Below are 15,652 nucleotides of genomic sequence, written 5' to 3' on the forward strand. Positions count from 1 at the left end.
TATAAGTATAAGGTATATTGGCGGTAATTCCAGTTTCAACCGTGTCTCCTTGTTCTCTGAAGCTATGACTGCCGAGAAGTTTCGACCTTGGTCTTTGTTAATGCTGGACAATAGAGAAGAACGTTTCTGAATTTTCCACCTCTCCTTCTTCCATACAAGTTTGACTATTTGTGTTCGAGTTTTTTAGTAGAACCCCTACGACTAGAAGTTCAATCGATTTCTTACGTATTACTTTAGACCAGAAAGAGATCGCAGTCGCACAAGAGCTGATCGTCTATTAATATATTTTATGCGCACACGAAGTCCACAAGGCAGTGCTAGAACGCAAGATGCCAACGGACATCAAGCTCATTCCTATTTTTATATTAGCGGTGTAAGGGTGATAAAGTAACTTGATGTCCTTTCTAGTGAGGAAAAATATTCATTGACTAATTTTAAGCCCACAAATCGCAAGGTGAGCACTCATGTTGCCGCTCTGCTGTTGGAGTGTATGCTCACCTCCCTGAAAACGGTTGCCCTCCGGAGCAGTAAGCTTACTGCTTCCTTAACAGGAGTCAGTTCTATCTAAAAAACATTACAGTATTTGGGAGAGCTCCTTATGGAAGACTCTCTCTTCTAGTTTCCCCATTTGATTAATGCGCGTGAAAACTCACTGCGCCTCTTCTCCCACAATTTCATCCCGATCACACATCGTTCGTCGGTATGTGACCGGCGAATGAGCTACCAGTAGTAATCTCTTAATAAATTGTCCAAGTTTCAAAAGATGCAATTGAAGGAGGAGAAAATTTCACCACAACCCTTTCTTATACGGAGCTTTTTTGACCCTTAGATTGATCTTCGCAGTAATGCACCTGTGTCCAAATGGCATTAATAGCGGGATTCTGTAACCAGTCTCTAGTCTCTATTTGAGACATTTTGAGGCAAAGTCTCAATTTGAGACTAGTTACTATTCACTAAACAGTCTCTAGCGTTAGTCTCAAAATATTGAGACCTGGTAGTTAGCCGGTCACAAAACTAAAAAGAGCTCTTGTCTGCCATTTTGAATATACTGAATAGAGATCATCATAGATATTAATCGATTGTCGTATTTTTATATTTTGTAAGCAACTCAAACACGAAAAAGTTAAAAATGAATAAATTTTACATAAATTTCGTAAATATTATGAAACAAAGTCAACATATATTTTCATTTTTATTGATAAATATGTTTTTTGACAATGTTATAGAAAAATTAATATATGTTATCGACATATTTATTTTCATTCAAGTGTAAAAACATCTCTGAATAATGAAATGTAATAGATTTTGAGACTGTCACTTACAGAATAGCAAAATCATCTCAAGTCTCAAAAATTGACTCTAACTCAAAATCTCAAATTTAGAGACTTGAGACTGTCTCACGTTACAGAATCGCACGGTAAGTGTGTTTTCGGTATGGTCCACAGTGAACCGCTGATACCGATGAGAGCCGCTCTTCGGATACGTTCAAGCTTCTTAGCGAGTGTGACCTTTTCGATCGCCCTACACCTCACTTATACATTTTCGAAGATTATTGGCGGTTTCGTAGAGCTTCAACACCACCTTTGGTTAGGGTCCCCACCTCTTCGCTATAGCGTCTCTACAACAGAATGAGGCATGCGATGTCTTCTTTATTCTCTTCGTAATATTTGGTTTACAAGAAAACTTTATATCAAGGTTAAGCTCAAAAATATTGCAAAATGTGCTGGAAGCATTAGAAGCAGAGTTCTTTTATGGCCCAAATGGAAGGCCTAGTATTAAGGTGTCAATTGTGAAATTCGGTATGAATTGGATGCAGTTTGTGCATGGCGTGGATATGTTTTGTTATTATTATTTACTTGTATTCGCCTACAAATATAATTAAAACTAAGTTCAAGTAACATAAAATAATTTTTAAATATATACAATTATTAAAAAAAACGAATTTTCCTTTTTAATTTCATGCTACCCTCTCGTTATGCACCATTACCGAACCCACACACCACTCTATTAAACGTTCGACATCCGTTCACGCGGAAATGCTACCAAACGATGATAATGGCAACGGAAATGCCAAACTAAATATCCGCCGACCCAACTTTCCGCAACGCCCCTACTGCTGTGTCGGAAATTGAAAAACACAAAATTGGAAAATGCACCACCACAACCACCTCCGTCAACACCGCCACCAACTGTGCTCGCGTGCCAAATTGCAACGGCACAACAACACATGCTCGCTGATTTTCAAAATATATGCTTGCGCACAGATACGCCTCTCCTCGGACAAACTGAGTTTTGATCTAGTGCCCGATTTGGGCAGCAACCTCACCCACTCAACGGTGATCAAAGTGAATAGAGCCACCTCTTGGCATTCCGTTGAGCTGGACTACAAAGCGGGCGAAATCACTTTCACCGTCGACTACCATCTGCGTCAAAGTCAAATGTTCGGCTTGACTTTTAATATCGGTGACAAGTTAATTATTGGCAGCAGTCTTAAGTCGGCCGCCTCTGGGCTGGTCGGCTGCATACGTGACATCGAAATAAATGGTCATCTCATCGAGCCACGTCACGTTGTGAAGACGGAACGTGTGGTAGGCGAGGTGGCGTTGGATAACTGTAATTACATTGATCCGTGCAAACGGCCGAATACTTGCGAACATGGCGGCAAGTGTTTCGTGAAAGATGATCGTGTCACGTGTGACTGCAAACACACCGGCTACATCGGCAAGAACTGTCACTTTACGAAATATCGCAAGACTTGTGAGGAACTGGCACTGCTTGGATACACCAAATCTGATGTTTATCTCATCGATATTGATGGCAATGGTGTATTTCCACCGGCGCATGTTAAGTGCGACTTCCAAAGCTTGGAGAATGCTACAAAAACTATTGTCGAACACAATCTGCCGAGTCAAGTTGATGTGCGTTCGGCGAGCGAAAGTGATTTTAGCTACAATATTCGTTATCGCGAATTTTCACCAGACATGTTACAGGAATTGATCTCACATTCATTATATTGTACGCAGTACATCAAGTATGACTGTTATAAGGCGCCATTGGAGCTGCACTCGGCAACTTGGTTCACTTCGTCCGCCAAGAATCTGACTGTGGATTTTCTCGGCAATGCAAAACGGTATGTATTATATAATCAATATACTCGTATACAATAAATTTTAATAGAATAGTGATTACCTTGTGCCAGGTGCGGAAGAAGTCATATCTCCACATAGTGATAATTTAGTATATAAAGAGGGCAAGGAATTAATCATCGTAGGTTTTTAAGGAAACAGGAAGCTTTCATTACAAAATGTTAACAGTTTCGACTGAGTTTCGATGATTTATTTTCCGGTCCGATTTTTGTACCCTGAGCAAGTTATATTAACTTTCCTTGACGAGCTGAGTCGATATAGCCAAGTCCGTCTGTTTGTATATATGTATGTAAACTAGTTCCTCAGTTTTTGAGATTTCGATCTATAATTTTGCACACGTTCTTTTTTCCACAAGGAACTATTGTCGGAACCGCCAATCAACCCACTACGGCATGTAGTTGCCATAACTGATCAACTATCAACAACAGTGTTCACAGATCTTTCTGGTCCAGGGTAAATCGGGGTAAAAGTCTAGGGAACTCTTCGCCATCGATCAAGATCCATCTTTCAATGATTGTAGTAATTCTAACAGGACGTTGTCCGTTCAGGACACATGCAGTAAGACTGAATATTTTACCGGATGACAATCCATCTATCTTGGCTGTTTGGAAGCAGATGAGATAGAATTATCTTAACTTTTCCATCTCGAATATACTCCTTTTGCCAGATCAAGTTAAAAAAACACCTTCCTTCTTCAACTTATTTATTGTCGTTCTTACTCTTCGCTGTATGGCGCCAATTGGATATTTTAAGTTTAGCTAGGTCCTTTTCACCTGATCATTCCAACAGAGTGGATGTCTCCTTATTCTTTTACTTCCCCCGGCGGGTACTGCGTCGAATACCCTCATAGCTGAAGTCCATCCATTTGAACGACATGACCTAGTCAGTGTATTCACTGTCTCTTAATTCGCTTAATTATGTCAATGACGTCGTATAACTCGAACAGCTCATCGCTCCATCGACTGCGGTTTTCGCCCTTTCCAACATGCAAAGGACAATAAATCTTTCGCAGAACTTTCTCTCGAAAACTCGTAACGTTGACTCATCAGATGTTGTCATCATCCATGCCTGACCATCATATAGCAGGACGGGAATAATGAGTGACTTATAAAGTTTTGTTTTTGTTCGTCGAGAGCGGACTTTATTTCTCAATTGCCTACTCAGTCCAATGTAGCACCTGTTGGCAAAAGTTATTCTGCGTTTGCATTCGAGGCTGACGTTGTTGTTGATGTTAATTTTGGTTCCAAGATAGACGAAATTAGCTACAACTTCGAAGTTATGACTGCCAACAGTGACGAGAGAGCCAAGTCGCGAGTGTTCCGCTCTTGCCAAACCAAATTAAAAACACCTTGGATCACAAATTTTTCGACAACCATGTAAAGTAGTGTGTATATATAAAATACCTAAGTAGATCTGAGTATTGTAAGTTCAGGGCGTTCTTGTTGATAGGTGATATCCACCAACACGAGCTTTTCCATATTACTTCACAAAGGATTTAACAGTCCAAGTGTGATCTTCCGCTCGAGACATCAGCCACCTAATACATAATCTAATACCAATTAATCAAGACTTCGTCAATATTCACATAGAAATTGGGCATCTACAATTAGCAAGTGATGGTAACATTGTTAAAGAATTTCTCTAGCAACGTCATAAATACTGTTATAAGCGTTGTTCAAGATTAAATTGTCAAAATCGTGATATCTGTATACTTATTGATTGGATTGGAGGCATCAAAATTCATAGCTCAAAATAACCATATTCCGGGGATGGATAGTATATTCTATTGCAGTGTTCTAGAAATGTTCCAAGGAATTAAACTACTCTCATACCGTTACCTTTCCTTAAGAATATTGAAATTCCAAAAGTAATAACCTAAAACATCTGCTCCACTTTTCATTTCAAGACTTAAATCAACTGAATACTTGTAGTGCGCGAGTGATCAACAAACTTGGCCCCACATATCAGCGTTCACATGACCATTTCAACAATATTGACAATAGTACAGTTGGCTGCCACAACATTTCACTACCAGCAGAAGTCGTAATTTAATGTTTGCTTGACATTTGTAGGAAAACAAACACTGCACAGTCACGCTGACTGACATTAACACAGACAGTAGCATAGACAGTCGCACAGACCTTAAGCGCTAGCACTTGATTATTAATATAAACTGACTGCGCTCCAATTTGCGTCTTGTCACTCATGCTGCAATGCCCGGCAAGCAAATTGTAAGGCACTGAGCGACAATTTGACTTGACTTTGTGAACGCGCTCAACCTCATGCCCGCATCCCCTTCCCGCATATGAACAACCGACCGGCGAGTGACTGCACTCGTTTCTTCATTTCACTCGCATTATGTTTACATACTTACATGAATATGTATGCATATGTAATTGCATGCGAATTCATGTGTCAAGCAGCAGTGAGCTATCAACAGCAGAATGCCACAAGTAGTGCCAACACTTTTCCATTCACTCAGTTGTCTCCGTCGTTGGTCATCGTCTGCAGTAGTCTATGAATACGAGCGAGTAATTTCTGTCAGCAATGATGCCAACTAGAGATGATTTGTGTACTGACTCAACACGCAACAACACTAATAAACACACAACTCTATTGGATAATGACAACAGTCGTAATCACAATTGTAATGCCAACATAGAAAGTGGCTGGGAGAGTATGTAAGAGAATGACAGCGGGAATAATAACGTGACACTTGACAGACATTGTAAAATTGCATAAGGAAATTACGATATTAGTTGGGGAAATGTACAACACAGTTACTTAAATGTGGTATTCGAGCTTTAAGGGTTGAAGGGTTGAGGAATAAATTGAACTAAAAACAAGAAAAAACATCAGTTGAACCGAAGATATAATAATAATACTCTTCAAAAGTACAAAAGATTTCTTAAAAGTTTAATCGGTCAGTTTGTATAGCAGCTATATGCCATAGCAAGCCGGACCAAAGAAAATTTCTTCGGAGATTGCACTATTATCACTTATGTAGACAATACTCCTTGCCAAATTTGATGGCGATATTTTGTCGGATGAATTAATTCTCCATACAGGCACTTGATACCGAACGTTCATTTTAAATTACAGTTTCTTAGAGAGAAAAAACGTGAACAAAATGTCTTAAAAACTGAGGACCTGAACTAGCGTATATACAGACAGACGATCTTGGCAAAGTCAACTCAGCTCGTCATGCTGATCTTTTTTATACAAATTCTAAAACCTTTTACGTTTTCTTCTGGGTGTTACAGACTTCGTGGCAAGATTAATTATACTACTATATAGTCATTACTATGTCATATAGGCAAGGATTGCACCGCGACCTTGGGCTATTGTGCTCTCTTGCTAGTGACGCAATGTCATCCCTGTTTGGAAACATGAATCCCAGGGCCTTTATCCTGCAGTCAACTAGCAGGTATTGTGGGGTTTTAGGCGCCATATCGCAGAACTTACAATGTGCTCAAGAAGTTAGGTCCATGTTATATAAGAGCTTCTTCAGCTTGCTGTGGCCATTGTAGAATGCAACAAGTAGCCTGCATTTGTTCCTAGGGATGTTAATTACATATTTGAACCCGATGAGGTTATAACTATCCATTAGATACTTGGCATGGCGCATGTCATAAAGTTGTTGACAATATCGCTCTCGGTCTACTCCTTCTTCCTTGCGGAACAGCTCCTTAATGGTATGAGGACCCACCGCGATGAAGGGTTTAGGTCTTACCATGTTAGTGGATGCTGCGGAGCGGGCGAGCTCATCAGCCAGTTCATTCCTGGCTATACGTTTGTGACCGTGGTTTGGTTCCGCTAGACTTTTCAGCCGTTCTCCACATTCCTGCAACAGTAGCGATTTGATCTCATATGCAGAGATTGCTTCAAGTGCCGCTAAGTATGGTTATTCGTTGGAGTTTTATCTTAATGCAAAACTTTCCAAAGGTATGCAGAATTTGGTGTGTGGCCCTGCGACTCCTGCACCGATTCCTTCCGACGTTTTTGAGACGTCGGTGTACCACTTGATTGAACTATCCTTAACCAGTGGAATCGTTCCATTCAGCCTTGCTGTTAAGGATAACCTTGTACTTCTTAGTAAAGTTCACCCTTTTGGTAATGATGTCTCTTTGGGGGAAGAGCCAATGTTATTTCATTTATTAATTCTTTCATCCGCTGGGATTTGGAGCAGAATGTGTTTGGCTACCTGACAGATTACTAGGTGAAGTAGTGTGATCTCAAGCATGACTCAAGTGCTGCCGTCGGTCATGTGCGCATTGCACTCGACATGCAGATGCATACAATTCGTTGCTGTTTCGATAGTTGGAGTCCTATCGAAGTCTGCGAAGCTTTTAAGGCCCGAGCCAGCATCCCATACGTGATTATCGGCCGCTAGATCATGGTGTGTAACCGCCTAACAATCCTTGACTTACAGCCTTAGAATTTATCTGCTAGTCGATTGCACACCATTAGTGCTTTAGTCACTTTGAACATGGTCAGGTCAACATGCTGCTTCCACCGCAAAGTGGAATCTGGCGTAAGACCAAGATACTTCACCGTCTTGGTACTCTTTACCTCACTGCCTGCAAAGGTTAGATTCATGAAGCCGGGTCGTCTCAGAGGGGTTCATTTTCAATTCAACCTCACTGCACCGACCTTTTCAATCTTTTGTATTAAGTCGCAGAGAGTGTCCTCGAATTTGTCTCTGGCTCTAATAACAATGCCATCCCTATATTATGGTCAGTGAATCCCATTGTCAGTTAGCAAAACTAGCACGTCGTCCACGGCAATGCTCCATAACAAGGAGAATAGCACTCCACAGTGTGGGCAGCCTCTTGTAGTGCCAAGATGAATACTGGTATTTACTACTGTGGTTACAGCTATTCTGGTGCGCATTACAGTCTCTTTCCGTCTCCAGTGCCCTGGCTACGCTCTTGTTGTGGCGCTGCGCTAAGAACTCAGCAAAATTAAGTCTCTAACTCCAAAAACACACAAGGCAGCCAAACTTTTCTATTGTTAACTAATTTTATGTTTATTTTTGAAATTTACATGGTTATTGCACACTTGGGACGACAGTGGTGCTTGCCCTTGCTCCATCAATAAAACATGTGTGGACCCAAATCAATCATGCAACTGTGATGTGAAGGAAAACAAATGGTACTCTGACGAGGGCTTCTACAATGAACCGCACAGCCTTGGCATAACGAATATGTACTTCTTGCAGCAAAAGGACTTGGAGGAGGACTCACAAGGACGCATTACGCTGGGGCCATTAGAGTGTGTTGAAACAAGTAAGTTGAAGGAGAAAGGAGAGCTTTAAATAACGCAGTTTAATTTATATTTTATGTGCTATGGAAACTGTATTTTTTCGAAAACCGAATTTACTCACTCTCCTCGCTTTATTTCTTTACTTTTTCACATTTCCTCACAGACACCCAGAAGTATGTTGTCACCTTTACCACTTCACAGTCGTACATCGAAGTGCCCGGCTGGCGCAAGGGCGATATTGCCTTCTCATTCCGCACTACCGGCGAAAAAGCCATACTGCTCTTTCAGCCACCCATTCGTCCGAACCATCCATCCTTTATGGTCGCACTCACCGGCGACTATCAGCTGACATTCAATTTCACCCTCAGCACCGGCACAACAAGAGAGCTGGTAATTAACTCGCATCGCAAACTGAATGGCGGTGAGTGGCATAAGATTTGGATCGACTACAATGAGTATCACGTGCGCTTTATGATAAATACCGACTATCAAATGGTTGATCTGCTGCCAGAGGAGGAATTCGGACCATTCGAGGGCAGCATGTATATCGGCGGCGCCACAGCGTAAGTAAAAATGCACGTATTGCTTAAATAAACTTTGTTCCGCATATTACTATTTCCGAAATATTGACCAACGATAAAAACTTAAACGGTAGAGCTCCAGCGCTTGCAGCTCACTCCTTCTACGACGAAATTTTTCACTGGCGACTGCAATTATTATGCTTCCATTGATTTATTATAGCAATTTTTATTTAATTATTATTGCGAAGGAAAAGAAAACCGGAAAGGAAAACAGACGCGCAGGAAATGTAAATATGGCGCACACATCTCGAGGCAACACTTTGTTCTTACATATTTACATGTATGTATATAAAGAAAGCGACCACAAATGGCATACTGCGACAACGTAGACGTTACCCTTGCCGTTGAGCACATCATGCCATGCCAATTTGGATTTATCGATTTAATTGGAGTTATAATGTATGCCATTAACTGTGAGCCCATTCAGTCAAAACTGATTTACGCAAATGTGGCAGGCAGGCACTCCGGCTGCAAATTTATAGGCAAACTACGAGCTGCGCGACGTAACGCTAGCAAATTTACATGCATGCATATGATATGTGTGTGGACTAGCTTGTTGCGGCCTGAAGTGCACATTCAGTACATCCAGCGCATTTCTGGCATTTCTCTCAAGCGCCTGGGGAAAAGGCGCAAATCAATCACCTTAACGGCTCCTTAATTAACAGCGAACACTTTTACAATCTTTTTACAATTAATCAGCTCGACTTTTCACTACCTTAATTTTTATTAATAGCACTCATTTGCGATGGCGGCGGCGGCAACTTCACGCTACGCACATTGCTACGAACTTGAATATTCGAGAGTATTTGCATTCACGCATAATCCACTTCAAACTTAAGCTGCAGCTACGGTGTTATTTACGGCTATAGCCGTATATGTTTAAAGGGTATGCTTAAATGCCTACACATACCATATTTACCATATGAGTACCCTGTAGGTAAAAGCATTCTGCAGTTGACTGAAAGGAAGAACCCTGGTTTACACTTAAAAACTAAGGATGCAAGTCGAAAAAATCTTTATTGGCGTAGGCACCACTTACGTGGTTATTGACGAGTTTATAACAGCGCGCCAGTCGTTCTTCCTTTCTTTTCTATTCGGCGCCAACTGAAGATTTCAGGTGCAGCATGGTCTTTCTTCACCTGGTCTTTGCCTCTGCCTCGCCAAGCGGGTACTGCATCGAATACTCTCAGACCTGAAGTGTTTTCATTCATTCGCACCTTTTTCTCGAAAACTCGTAACGCCACTCATCAGATGTTGTCATCGTCCATGCCTCTGTACCGTATAGCAGGGCAGGGATTATGCGTAGTTTTAAGAATTTGGTCTTCGTTCGTCGATAAAGGACTTTACTACTCAATTGCCTACTAAGTCCGAAGTAGCACCTGTTTGCAAGAGTTATTCTGCGTTGGATTTCGAGGCTGACATTGTTGTTGGTGTTAATGCTGATTCCAAGATAGACGAAATTATCTACGACTTCGAAGTAATGACTGTCAACAGTGACGTGGGAGCCAAGTCGCGAATGCGACGACTGTTTGTTTGATGACAGGAGATATTTCGGCTTGCCCTCATTCACTACCAAACCCATTTCCTTCACTTCTTCGTCCAACCTGAAGAAAGCACTACTAACGGCTCGATTTTTATGGCTAATGTTATCGATTGTACACTCTTGTAGAAGATTGTACCATCTCTATTCAGCTCTGCCATTTTTCTCCAGCAGCAGGTTAGAAAAATCGCACGATAGGTGGTCGCCTTGTGTGAAACCTCGCTTGAGATCAAACGGTTCGGAGAAGTCCTTACCGATCCTGATGGAGCTACTAGTCAGTTTACACTTCCGTACTAGATTTAGGCAGTTCCTTTTCGCACTGTCAGAAGCAGATTTAAATTCGACGAAGAGGAGGAGTGTGTTTATCCTCTTTCCACGATTATTTTCAAATTTCACTTTACAGAATATAAATCAATACAGTGCAATATATTAAGCACAAAAATAACCTTGGAGGAATGCGTGCTCTTATCTAAAAATGATCAAAATCTGGCAATAACTTTTCAAACCCCAGATAACAAATATGGGAACCTCTGCGTTAATGGTTTTTATGACCTCCGACCCGCGATAAACTAAAATACAGTTGGCCATTAGTAAAATATTCTTTTCGTGGGTCAATCCCTACTAATTCGAAAGTTTGGCCTTGGAACTTGCTTGTAGTTAGAGCGAAAGATGTTTTCACCGGAAATTTATGTCATTTAAATGAGGTTGGCAGATCACTTGGGATCATGGGAGTCCTCGGTATATGAGCTGATTGACCTGCTGCCAGGCCGGTGATAATGGTTGCTACAATTAAATTGTCCTTCAATTCCTTAACAAGCAGTCTCGTCCCGTTGCACATGCTTGAAGGACTTAAATTCCTCAGAAGCATAATTGGAATTCCAATTTTAAAAGTCAAAATGTGGTGGCAGTTCAGAAGCGTTTAATAAAATTAAAAACTCCTGGGGATAATGGACTGCGTCGTCGATATTAGTCACGGTGTCTATCGATTTGTATTTTTTTATTTCTTCGGGAATTCAGTCAACTTAGACCCTTATTGAGTGACCTTATACCGAGAATTGTGAAATTATGTAGATATTTTTTGTTCATATGAATGAAATCATCCACCTTTTTATATTTATCGCTATAGAAGACGTCTTAAAACAATCAACCGAGAATATTTCAACTAATTATATCCTTTGGTTGTAAGAATTGTAGAATATAAGATATAACCCTCGAGAACACGTCAGAAATAACATTTTCCCGCTGGGTGTATTTATTTTCACAGCTGTTTACCCAAGCATATATGTATGTAGGAATGGGCGTTCGCGCTTAATTGGCATGCTCTTCTTTGGCCCTCCATGTGGTGTTTTAATTCCGACAACGTGTAAATAAGTGAGCCAATCAATGCATAAGCAATAAAACTCACTGACTTGTTCAGTGAATGAAAGATGGAGTGAAGGGTAAGGAGAACATTTCAATCACATTGAAATAAAGTGAGAAATAGTAATGCAATAATGCGCATTTAAGTGTGTTGCAAGTAATTTCCGCGCACAACTGCATGTGCAGAGTAGGTCAATGTAATACCCTTAAGTACTCGTTTAAGGTTAAAATTTGCAACGTTTGAATTTTCTAAAAGTACAAAATGTTTTTTCTCCTGACAGTTCACCAAAATAAGTTTAGAATTATATATCTAAAATATAGGAATGGCGACTCAAATTGATCTATGGAAATTTCTCAATCCGTTCATTTATACATCTGTATGTTGTTGTAAGCTATAACTATGCTAAAAATGAAGATGTACTAAAGATGAGAAGGTTTAATGTGAGCAAAAAATAGTGATTCTTTTTATTCTTCAAAATCTATATCGTCCCCCTCAAAAAAATCGACCTTGGCCCCAATATTACCGAATAAATAACCCTCTCTTGATTCAAATTTGAGGATTTTATTGCAAGCTGTGATCCATTGTGCCCTCTCTGTTATCAAGTTGAAACCAGTGAAATCAAAGGGGCTTAGTAGAGCTCCTATGTTAATGGTTACACTATTTCCATTCAACGGATTTGTTTACCCAATAGCCTGACTTTCGCTTCGTCTTCAAGCATTATGTGCTCTGGTGTATCTCCTCTTTGGTCACAGAAGCAACACATATCCATGGCGCTGTTCCCAAATCTGTGCATATAACACCTTGAGAAGAACGTTTAGTTTCTTGAATCCTTTTGTATCGAGCTCTTTCAAAACTAAACGCGCCTGTTTATCCCAGGCACTCGCTGCCACTGACATTTTCGGCTAGTTCACATCACTTGATGCCTCTAAGCCCAAGGATCTCGCTAATAAGATATTGTTTTCCGTGGCAAAGCTTTTAAACCTTCTTATGCAATCCAATTGATGTTGAAAAAACGTTTGACTACCAGTGAGAATGGCAGTTTTTCTCTAAAATAATACATCTGCATCCACAGCTTGAAAATGCATTGGAAACCTGCCCATGGACACAGACAGTTTTGTACGTAATCTCAATTGAACCGTGATTTATATTGTCAGTAAGACTTTGAATCCCTTTTCGTTCGTCTTTAGATAAAAAGGGATACCTAGGCACACTCTCTCTAATGACTTTTTTATATTCATGACAATTTCCCCCTAAGCAAATTCTCATAAATCACACTCGTTCCTCAAAGTACGAACATAGGAAAAATCCCTTCCATAATAAATATATTTCTTAAATCCCTACTTTTAATAATGGTAAAACTTTTAGTTACTATCTTGATACTTATTTATTATTTACAATATTTTACATATAATATGGTATTAGCAATAAGAAAAATTTAAATAAATTAAATTCTAATTAAAAAACAAAGCTCTCTGAGTCCGTTTCCTCTGATTAATTGGTGTATCTTCTGGTTTCTCTAGCTTAACATCAAGTTCCGCCTTTACATCCTCTCTGAGCCTCTTTGCCGCTGTGGTTTTTACTTCTGGCTCCTGTTGCTTGACATCCTCCTTTTCATCATCTCGGCTTCTCTTTATCGCTTTTTCCGTTGTGGTTTTTACCATGACATCCTTCTGATGTGACAGACCTGATCGACATTGGCGCAATATACGCAGCATGGAGAGTCTTAAGCGTTGGCGGAATATTTGTTCCTTTTGGAGAGCTTCTAAGTCTGTAAAATTTTCTTGCTCTTTGGTGCGTGCGATTAGTGTGTCAGTGACTAAAAGTTTCGATTTTATCAATGGCAAGCAGGGAACTACAGATATGCCTTTCTTACGATATTTCAACTCACTCAAGTGCAGAAATAGTGTGTACCCCAGTGTGGGTTTGCCGCTCTTGTCAAAACTTTTATTGCTGGACATTTTGATTTTTGTGTGCTTTCGTCTCTAAGATTTCGAAGTGAATGTTTAGTCGGTTGAAATGCTGCAGAATTTATGGAAAAGGGTGCAGGTAAAAAGGATGCAATGTAAATGCGCAGGTACAAATATATTTTCTTAAAACAAAAGCAGGTAGACGTGCACGAACCTGCTCTAGGGGACTTATTGTAAACAAGTGAATGGTTGATAATAATAATCAATAGAAAAAGATTATATTATAAAAGAAAATAGCCTTTTGAAAAAAATATTATACAATAATCTATTTTATTTCGAAAAATTAAAAAAAAAACGGTACCTTCAGTTTTAATGAAACTAGAACACCCTTCACATATAAAGAGACTCTCATACAAGAAATTAATTTCGATGGTTCAGTTTATATGGCAGGTAAATGCTACTGTAGATCGAATTTTAGAATATGGTCGGATGACAGAATGCCCAATGATTGTAATTTAAGTGTGCTCTGCCCAATCTAGAAAAATGTAGATCCTACAATCTGCGCCAACATCTCAACATCCGAATATAATGATTCTATAGAGCGTACCGTCAGAAAGACTGAAGCCCACCGTCAACAAACTGATTGGATCTTATCAGAGTGGCTTTAGACCAGGAATATCCATAATCGAACAGATTTTCATCATACACCAAGTCTTGGAAAAGAGCCGTGAGAGGAATATCAACAAACATCACCTATTTGTCTACTTTAAAGCCGATTTTGACAGCACGAAAAGAAGCCCGCAAAGCTAATATGACTACATAAGCGGACGTTGAGCAAAAGCTCCATCAGGATCAGGAAGCACCTCTCGAACCATTCAATACCAATCGAAGCCAAGGCGACTCCATCAGGATCAGGAAGCACCTCTCGAACCATTCAATACCAATCGAAGCCAAGGCGACTCCCTATCGTATGACTTCTTCAATATACTCCTGCAGAAAATAATTCGAACTGTAAAAGCGAAGCAAATGGGCTTGATAGTGAACGAGGGCAAAACAGAATATCTCCTGTCGTCGCATTCGACTTGGCTCCGACGTCCGTAGATAATTTCGTCTATGTTGGAACCAACATTTACATAAACAACAACGTCAGCCTTAGAAGTCAACACAGAAATAATTCGTGCCAACAGGTGCTACTTCGGACTGAGTAAGCAACTGAGAAGTAAAGACCTCTCTTGACGAACAAAGACCAAACTCTACAAGTCGCTCATCATCAAAAGGTTCTGCGGAAGATGTATGGCCCTCTGTTCATTGGCAAAGGCGAATACGACAGTTGATAGAACGATGACATTGACGTAGTTCAGCGAATCGTCCGAATGGATGAAAACACTCCAGCTCTGAGAGTATTCGACGAGTACCCGCCGAGGGAAGTAGAGGAATATATATATATATGCATTTATTTAGAAGGTCTTCAACGAAATAGTGGTAAGTGCACAAACCAACAACATTTTTGTTGAATATAGTGGTTTTAAAGGTTTACCGTTACTGTTTGCTTCAACACCAATAAGCCGTCGCATCGCATGACTCCTGAATTGAAGTCCAACAAAAGTAAGCGATTTTGTTGCAATGCTAATTCTGAGCATACCATTTGTTGTTGCAGCAATTTAAATGCACATATTAGCGAAGGCTCTTAATGTACGCGAAAATGGCCGCTTCAGAGCCGCAGCACAATGGCCGAGCAACAAAGTTAAATGAAGCGTGTCGCCACATGTTGCTGTCAGTGCAAAAAGCGCAAACACTTTTTGGCAACGACAGCGGGGCTTTTAAATAAAATAGTCGTTTATGCGAATGCAGCA

General features: G+C 40.2%; 2 protein-coding genes across 8 annotated transcripts in view; one reads left to right on the forward strand and one right to left on the reverse strand.

The window, feature by feature from the left end:
- LOC105227121 (axotactin) overlaps window positions 1–15,652 on the forward strand; it is a 160,143-nt gene that overhangs the window by 91,863 nt on the left and 52,628 nt on the right. For all 7 annotated transcript variants that reach the window (XM_049459219.1, XM_049459220.1, XM_049459218.1 and 4 more), the window contains exons 9-11: window positions 2,265–3,130; window positions 8,220–8,434; window positions 8,575–8,974. In XM_049459219.1, the coding sequence (XP_049315176.1) occupies window positions 2,265–3,130; window positions 8,220–8,434; window positions 8,575–8,974 (1,481 nt within the window). The remainder of the gene's footprint in view (window positions 1–2,264; window positions 3,131–8,219; window positions 8,435–8,574; window positions 8,975–15,652) is intronic.
- LOC125779001 (uncharacterized) lies at window positions 13,278–14,120 on the reverse strand. Its single transcript, XM_049459271.1, has one exon. It carries the CDS (start codon window positions 13,848–13,850, stop codon window positions 13,344–13,346), a length of 507 nt encoding a protein of 168 aa, XP_049315228.1. The 5' UTR covers window positions 13,851–14,120; the 3' UTR covers window positions 13,278–13,343.

This window comes from Bactrocera dorsalis, chromosome 5 (assembly GCF_023373825.1).
Source record: "Bactrocera dorsalis isolate Fly_Bdor chromosome 5, ASM2337382v1, whole genome shotgun sequence".
Taxonomy (NCBI): Eukaryota; Metazoa; Arthropoda; class Insecta; order Diptera; family Tephritidae; genus Bactrocera; species Bactrocera dorsalis.